Below are 8,233 nucleotides of genomic sequence, written 5' to 3' on the forward strand. Positions count from 1 at the left end.
AATTTCACAAAGACAGAAAGAAAAACACAAAATCCTAATTAAACTCTTTGATTACCTTTTTTCCGTTGACTTGAATTCACCGCTGAAATCAAAACCACCACCACCAACTATTCTTCAATATTTCTCATCTCCTCTCGACCACAGAACCCTCTTTCACCTCTCAATTCATTCGAAGCTCGAGAACACAGAAGAAGAAAGAGAAGAAGAGAAGAATAATGAAGGAGAAGAAGAAGAGTATGAGTTTATCTACTCGGCTTGGATAAGGCCGACCAATTTATTAAGGAACTTCTCTCTTGGATAAGGGCAGCCATGCGGTTAAGATACAAAATGATTATTTTCCCCCTCGAACAAAACTGACAATATCTTCTTCCTCTGGTATCTGAATGACACATGCGAATAGTCTATTTTTCCTAACTTTTTAAGATCTGTCCAGTGGTACTAGTTTCAAATCTAGATCGTTGTTAGATTAATTCTATTAATTAAGGTTCATCTCTAATTAATCGAGTATTTAGAGGCTGAGTCGCCTCTTGACTAGTCTAATAGCATTGACGAGCTTGATGGTTCTCACACCTCGATGAGCCTCCAGTTCAGCTCATTTCTCGATGAACCTCAGTTCACCAAAGACGGAGAAGGATAATATCTTTGCAGCCGAATCTTTCAAGGAAAAAGAAACCTGAAGCGATACTCATGAGGCCAAAAATTTAGATAGAACTTCACTACTCGACATACAGACGCAACCAACTACTATCACTGAAGTAAACGGAGGAAGGATCCGAGATCATAGCTCCAAACCACACGCTGCTTGCAGTTCTGTTAGTAAAAGCCTCCTTCTCAAAAGATATGCTCGGCAAGCTATCCCATAAGTGAGATTCATACTTGATGAGCAAAGGACAAGATATGATGATCACTTACAACTTCCTTAGGTCGAAACACGATTCTACAGCGGGAAAAAATGCCTAGAAGATTTCCAGTGAATTATCCAACAAAGTCCCCACAAATCAATTGTTCAGCCACATCCATAGTTCTGCTAGTCCTAGAAGGCGTACACTTTTCTTAAATTTGGTTTACCATCTCCCAGAAGAAAGATAGATCTCGATAGATGACTCGGCTACATAAGTTTGCATGAATCTTTGTCAAGACACCTAGTAGAGGACGAACAATAACTTCATCTTGTGCATGGAGACACATGCGGCCAGTACCTCGGTATGATTCTCTACGGACGTCTCCAACCCGTGGAGTATCGCTGGCCTAAAGATCGATAATAATATTTATACCAAATTTTCCAAAAGATCGAAAGATTTCAGATCAAATATGACAAATTTGGATTAAAATCTAAGAAATCTTAGGAGTAATGAATTACAGAGAAAAAATGTTTTTTTTTCCCGGAGAGAGAAGAGAGGGGATGGAGTGGGTGATCAGATGTAGTCAGAAACAAATACTGATTAGTATATTGTACGTAACAATCACCTTCTTTTTTTTCCTTCCCGTAGGAAGGTAATACAACTTCGGGGTAATTACCGTAATTTGACAACTTGTATTCATGCGCCGCACGTGAAGTTCGGGAAAAAAACACAATTCTCCTTTCTTTTGGATGTTCGAACTTCGAATTGTCTTTTTTATCTCAAGCTCTTCTTCTTAACTGAAACTCTCTCTTCTGATCTACCAGAATCTAACAATCACTTCTTACTGTAGGATGGGAGAAATTTCGGATGTGGGTCGGATCTAAGGATAATATATGTAGAATCCATTCTTCTTTCATCGGATTACTCTCTATTTTGTTAGTGAATGTCTATCCATTTTCTTCAAATTGGTGATGCTAGTAAGTTGATACTTTTTTCGTTGTTGTTCATTAAGTAAATTCTATGATTATCCTTAAGTAATGGTATTGTAGTATTTTACTGTGTGGCAGAGAAGATCAAGTGACCGTGCGTGAAGCAAATACCAAGTCAAGGAAAACCTAGATAAATACGGTATTAGTTTTCTAGGATATGTACTACCTAGTCAAATGAGATATTCTGTTATCTCCTAGGTTTAGTTATTAAGTCTATAAATAAGACTTCCAATGTAAGTGTAATCTTATGTCAGTTTCTACTGATGATCAATAATGGTTTCACCCTACGAGGTTTGTATGGATGTAGGCCATTAGAGCTGAACCACGTTAAAATCTCTTTGTCATGATTTTATTTCTGTTTGATCTATGAACCCTCGATACCCTAGGACAGCGGATACATCAAGCTTATCACCTTACCCATTTCAACCCCAATTTTATTACCTTTAGTTCTAGTCTCCTAGGTTATTTCTCTTGCAATATGTTTATGATCTCATTTGCAAATAATATTTTATTTCATAAGTTTGTTGTTGGATTCGTATTCAGTGAATTTAACCAAACTTAGCACTAGCTCTTGTTAAATCTCTATGTTCACTTTTACCTGCACATTTCGACATGAAAATGAGGTATTGTTGGAGTGTCACTAGCAAGCAGCCTAGCTGCTGAGCCTTTCTTACAGGAATATTTGGAGGAAAAAATGTAAAGGAAAAATCTCTTTACTCTGTGCCTCCCCATGACAAACTCTAACAGCCAACTATCATTTCACTGTTAGTTCGACTTTCTCAACTCCCAAGTCTTAAAGAGAGTTTTACCGTATCTTCATCAGATTCATGTACCACTCCACTTCTGAAGGGTATATATGAAATGCAAGTGTCCACAGATTCTACTCGAAGTAGACTAGGCACAACTTGTAACAGTCTCGGTACAGTGCTCTTCAGTGGAGATGGAAAAGTAAAGTATTTGAAGACAAACCAAGTAGTTTTCCGTTACAAAATTTTGTGAGCTTAAAAATCCCAACTCACATTTATACATGCATACCAAAAAAAAAAAAAACTTAGAAAGGCATGCCAGAACACATTTACATTCAAAAGTATTTTTACAAAAACCCTGGTGAGGAACATTAATTTCTCCCTCGTGAATTTGATTTCAGGATGAGAAACATTCAACACATTTTCTGAAAATTCAAAAGTTCAAGAGGTCCCAAAAGTTAGAATACCATCCTAACATTCATTTTTCCCTACAGCTATCATCATACTCCTGCACAGTAAAGTAAAATCTCCTAACAGTAACAGCACTTTGAGCGCTGATCTTCTAAAATTTCTGATACAGATGCACAATCTACGCCATTGATCCTCAAGGTGCTTTTTCGAGACTGTCGGGATGATACTTCAGGGGTTCGATCCTATGCAGGTGAAACAAAAAAAAAAGAGTGATTAATTTTAAACAAAAGGTCAAACGAATGGAACCAAATAGTACTAGTAAAAACCAGTTAGAGCTTTTATATAGCTTACCAAGTGCCGGACAGTCGATGGTAATGGGGCATCAGGAGTATCACCAAGAACTTTCAAGGTGGTCTGAATCTGTTGAGATGGTTGTGCAGGGACTTGATCATATGCAGATGAACCTAACATGAGCTGTTAGTTTTAAATAAAAAAGTCAAAAAATTAGAATTCAGATGATAGTAGTAAATACAGTTAGCACTTTTGTATAGCTTACCACAGTCGACAATGATGGGGCGATAGGAATATCAACAGGAATGGGTGGGTCTTCAATGTTTCCACCAGGAACCTTACCAGCAATGGGCATGTCATGTAGAAAAATTAACCTAGGTACACTAAGTAGAGACGAAAGATAAGCAAATAACGTTACTGAAATCATAGGATCATAAGGTTACATACTGATTTAACGATTAAATAAAGGCTTACTTAGTTAGCAATCTTGCAAGAGAAAGAAACGGCTTCTCAACATTAGTATTATTCATTGCTGATATAAAACACGATGGGTGGCCGAATTCTTGATCAGCAGCGATTTCATATGCCTTCCTGCTCTCTTGAAAGCGATTGATTTTATTGGCCACCAAAACAACTGGTTTATATCCTACCAGCCTGGATTTGTAATAGAATAATAACATTTAAATATATTATATATATCCAACGTAGAAAATCAAATATAGAATCAAAGTGAGCAAGTATTACCTAGCTGCAAGCTGGTGGCAAATATTTTTGGCATACTTGTAGGATGACAGTTTAGTTCGATCGAAAACAACAATAAACCCATCATATTCACTGTTCAATAAAGTACTAAGATATGAATACATTGATGTCATAAAGAAGAAAACATCGTCATTTTACTAAAAGGAATCTACCGAAGATACTCACCAAGTGTCTTTAACATTGTTGTCTGTTTCGTAGCATGTGAATCTAAGATTTCGATTTTCACTGGTTGTGGAATCGATAGTGCACGGAATTATTAGCATCCAGTTGACCATTTAAGGCTTCGAGCATAGTACTCTTCCCAGTTCGTTTGTCACCCATCACTAAAATTGTCCAAGTCTCCATATTTTTATATAGCTGATAGAAAAGCAAATCAGAAGTTATTATCCTACCACTCATCTAGTGTATATCTAAGGAGAAAACCCATTCTGACAACACAGAGCACTACAATTCGCATTGGTAAATGCTCCAGCAGGTTTCTTGTACAGCTACTGACATGTAGTTGCACTTTTTAGTCTAGCCATATATACAACCAAAATAGAAATTTGATGAATGTTTTGTTTTTCTTCATCATCAATTCCTATTTGAAATTAGCAATTGATGGAATATAACATCATAAACTAGGAAGAAACAAGTAGTCATATCATAGTATAACACAAACATTTACCAATTATTCTAGAAAGTGTAGGAAAACATTACAATTCTAGCATAGCACAATAAACGAACCAGAGAATACAATAGACACAGAAGAATCTTACTTTCACAAATTAGGTAAAAAACAAGAGAAGAAGGAGACGTCTTTCTTGAAGAAAATGTGCGCAGAACCTCAAAGCAAACCTTGTTTGCATAAAAAACCTCAATTCGCATACAAAAACAAAACACGCCGCTACACAATTAGGAAGAAACCCTAGAAAAATATTGAAACATGAATCCATTTCTTGCAATTAATCAAAGAAATTTAACGAGAGAGAAGCACGAACCTTACACTGGTTACAATAAGAACCTTTCTTGAACCCTAATTTTACACAGTCACTGTAAAGATGGTGGGGATTTGATGAAAATCGGAGGTTAAGTGTGTTGGGGAAGGGGAGAATTCTGAGAAACAAAGAACAGAAACTCTTGGAGTGAAGAGATTAAGGGTGAGGGTTTTGGCGGAGTTGATAAAAATTACGTTATAAATACGTTGAGAGACCAGCAAGAATATTGTTCCAAATTGATGTATGCAACCCCTGGCCCCTGTTACCTCAACGGCTCAACTGGTTGCTCAGACGCATGGGTCTATGGGCATGATACGAGGCATATCTATGGAAGCCGGGTTGTCTCGTTTATAGGTCACGGACTCATGGTCCATATAGAAAAATCAGTTATCTTCTTCATAAGAATCGGGAAAATTAGGGTAAGATCCGACCCATGGGTAATTCATAATATGAGGCCCTTAATTAAAAGAAGTTTGAATCTAGGCCCGAGTTATTAAAAGACATCCGTGCTCTTTTATATATTGTCAAGCCCCAAATTAAATAAAATTTAAATTTAAGTCCAAAATTATTAAATCTAGACCCAAAATTATTAAAGTATAGTGTCAATATGTAAAAAGAAGTTACACATGCATATGACATGTGTATCCAGAAGTTACACATCCTTATGACATGTGTAATGCAAAGTTACACATCAAAAAGAACGCATACAAAAAATACATGTATTATTTTAATATTCATTTATAATAATTTCTTAGCATGTGTAACTAGAAGTTACACACGCTTTAGTCTAGTGTAATTGAGAGTTACATATGTATTTATCCAGTGTAATTGAGAGTTACACATGCATCTGATTTGTGTATTCAACGTCAACTCCAATTCCAACGAGACCATTACCACATTTAAGCAATTAGCTTTTATGAAGTTATATGAAACCTGAAATATAACAACAAGCAAATCTGCATATTCCAGGAAAAAAAATATAGTCAAATACCACACAAAAGGAGGCAAAAGTTCGTAAACAGGTAAAATCTATGTAACCAGAAGTTACACATACAATCAGCATGTGTAACTAGAAGTTACACATCTAATTACCATGCGTAACTTCTAGTTACACATATATTTAGCATATGGGCTATGTACTAAACAACTACACATGTATCAAATGTGAATTTTTCACAGATATAAATGCAACCCCAGTTCAAATCCCTGTAAGCATTCAATATATTGTTCACAGATATAAATGCTTAATAATCTATATCAAACGACAGGCACACACACACACACACCACAAAATCTATCAGATTCTTAGCTGATAAACATGATAACACAGTATAAAGTTCTAGTTTAAGCAACACCAATATTGAATTAAACATACAAATAATCTGAATGAGAATCATTTCAAAGATTTCTAACACTAAAAACTGCTTCACTTAACTATCACACATCCAATTGGCATGTGTAACTAGAAGTTACACATTCAATTTGCATGTGTAAGTAGCAATTACACACCTAATTGACATGTGTAACTATTAACTACACATCCATATACCTAGCGTACTCGTAAAATCCGAAGGCATCCACTTCGCAGTTACACAACATTTTGAACAAATCCTTTTTATGTTAGTTTTCGCAATTAAATCACCTAAATCTAGTAACAACCATGATAAGATATTCTTTAAACCAACCAATAACTAATTTTTGACGCATGCATATGATGTTCAAGTAGAGCGATAGACATATAGTTGTATCAAACCTGCCTGCACCTTTGCACCTTTTCATCTGGTAATTCTGCTCCAGAGGTAATACCTTTCAGTTTCTTCATTTCTGTGCATCCCTTTGCCCTACACAAAACCAGTAATGTAATCCAACATTTAACATAAAATGGATACATAATCACCTAAACTTTCGACATAACAATCACCGTCTTTGAGAAACTCAATCACAATGAAATATGAATCAAATTCTTTGTAATTGCTCACCAGCACTCCTAAACAAGCATGTGTAATCAAATAATACACATACAAAATGCATGTGTAATTCAGAGTTACACATGCATCCGTCTAGTGTAACTGGAAATTACACCTGCATATGTCATGTGTAACTGGGAATTACACTGGCAGCAACAACATTCACATCAGCCATAAAAAGACCCATACATAAACAGATAAAAACATAATTCACTAAAAAAAATTCTCAGCAATTACACATGCAATTAGCTTGTGTATCCAGCAGTTACACATGTTATTTAGCTTGTGTAATCAAAAATTACACATGTTATTATCTTACCTGAAAAGACAATTTCCATTGAGTTCATGTAGTAATTCAAACGTTCTAACTTTAATATCCCCTCTTATGTACTTCCATACCTAAATTTTTATGTCATATTATTACTTGAATCAATTCTTACGAACAATCACGGCTGGAACAAACAACATTGGAATTGCATGGTGGCCACTACTACTACTATAAGCTACACAACAACTATCATATCCGCAGCACTCAAGTGTATCACATTCAATAGAAAACAAAGCATATTAATAAAAAACCACTATACCATACAAAAGCAAAACAATAACAACTACAACAAATAACAATGACAAGACTAAATAAATGCATAAATGATACAACATCCAAAATGAAAGTGTAACCAGCAAATATACATGCTATAAAACATGTGTAACTAGTAGATACACGTCAATTGTAGCTAGACAATTACTCAACCAACATCAAGGTTTACGAAACCTGAAGCTCACTCGACGGCACCATACTCATCTGCTTAACCACTATTGTGGTATCAATATCAACACCACCACTCCCTGTAATCCACACATACACATAAACAATGTATAGAGTCATTAAGAACCTTATTTTTCAGAAACTTAATTTGGTCAGTACTATCCTAGAAATTGAAACACTGTAGATATATTTTGCTTCATGTCTTAGCAATTGAAACGCAGAAACTATCATTCATAAACATCTTCAAAAAAGTCTGAACCTTGCGCACTTGAAAGGCACAAGATTATCAACATCTTCAAACAACATACTCTGGAACAAAAAAAGAAACACGTATCATTCTTGTATGCACGAGTACTACATGAAACTATGACTGGCCCATAACAGACAAATTATCTATTAATTCAAAGAAACTCCAAAATTCTGAGGCAACAGAGATTAATATGTCGGTTTAATCATACATAGATATACTCAAATGATTA

The 8,233-nt window shown here is 35.4% G+C and overlaps 1 protein-coding gene across 4 annotated transcripts; it reads right to left on the reverse strand.

The window, feature by feature from the left end:
- Positions 1-2,793: 2,793 nt before the first annotated feature.
- LOC113330857 lies at positions 2,794-5,203 on the reverse strand. Of its 4 annotated transcripts, none has more exons than XM_026577672.1 (7): positions 5,027-5,203; positions 4,207-4,364; positions 4,024-4,113; positions 3,754-3,933; positions 3,545-3,662; positions 3,340-3,462; positions 2,794-3,230 (listed from the first exon to the last, which is right to left on the reverse strand). In XM_026577672.1, exons 2-7 carry the CDS (start codon positions 4,314-4,316, stop codon positions 3,108-3,110), a joined length of 744 nt encoding a protein of 247 aa, XP_026433457.1. In that variant the 5' UTR covers positions 4,317-4,364; positions 5,027-5,203; the 3' UTR covers positions 2,794-3,107. The 4 variants fall into 4 exon arrangements, with proteins under 4 accessions (XP_026433457.1, XP_026433451.1, XP_026433448.1 ...); XM_026577666.1 differs by having other exon boundaries at positions 4,207-4,398; XM_026577663.1 differs by having other exon boundaries at positions 4,207-4,398; positions 5,022-5,203.
- Positions 5,204-8,233: the final 3,030 nt, after the last annotated feature.

The sequence above is a fragment of the Papaver somniferum genome, chromosome 1 (genome assembly GCF_003573695.1).
Source record: "Papaver somniferum cultivar HN1 chromosome 1, ASM357369v1, whole genome shotgun sequence".
NCBI lineage: Eukaryota > Viridiplantae > Streptophyta > Magnoliopsida > Ranunculales > Papaveraceae > Papaver > Papaver somniferum.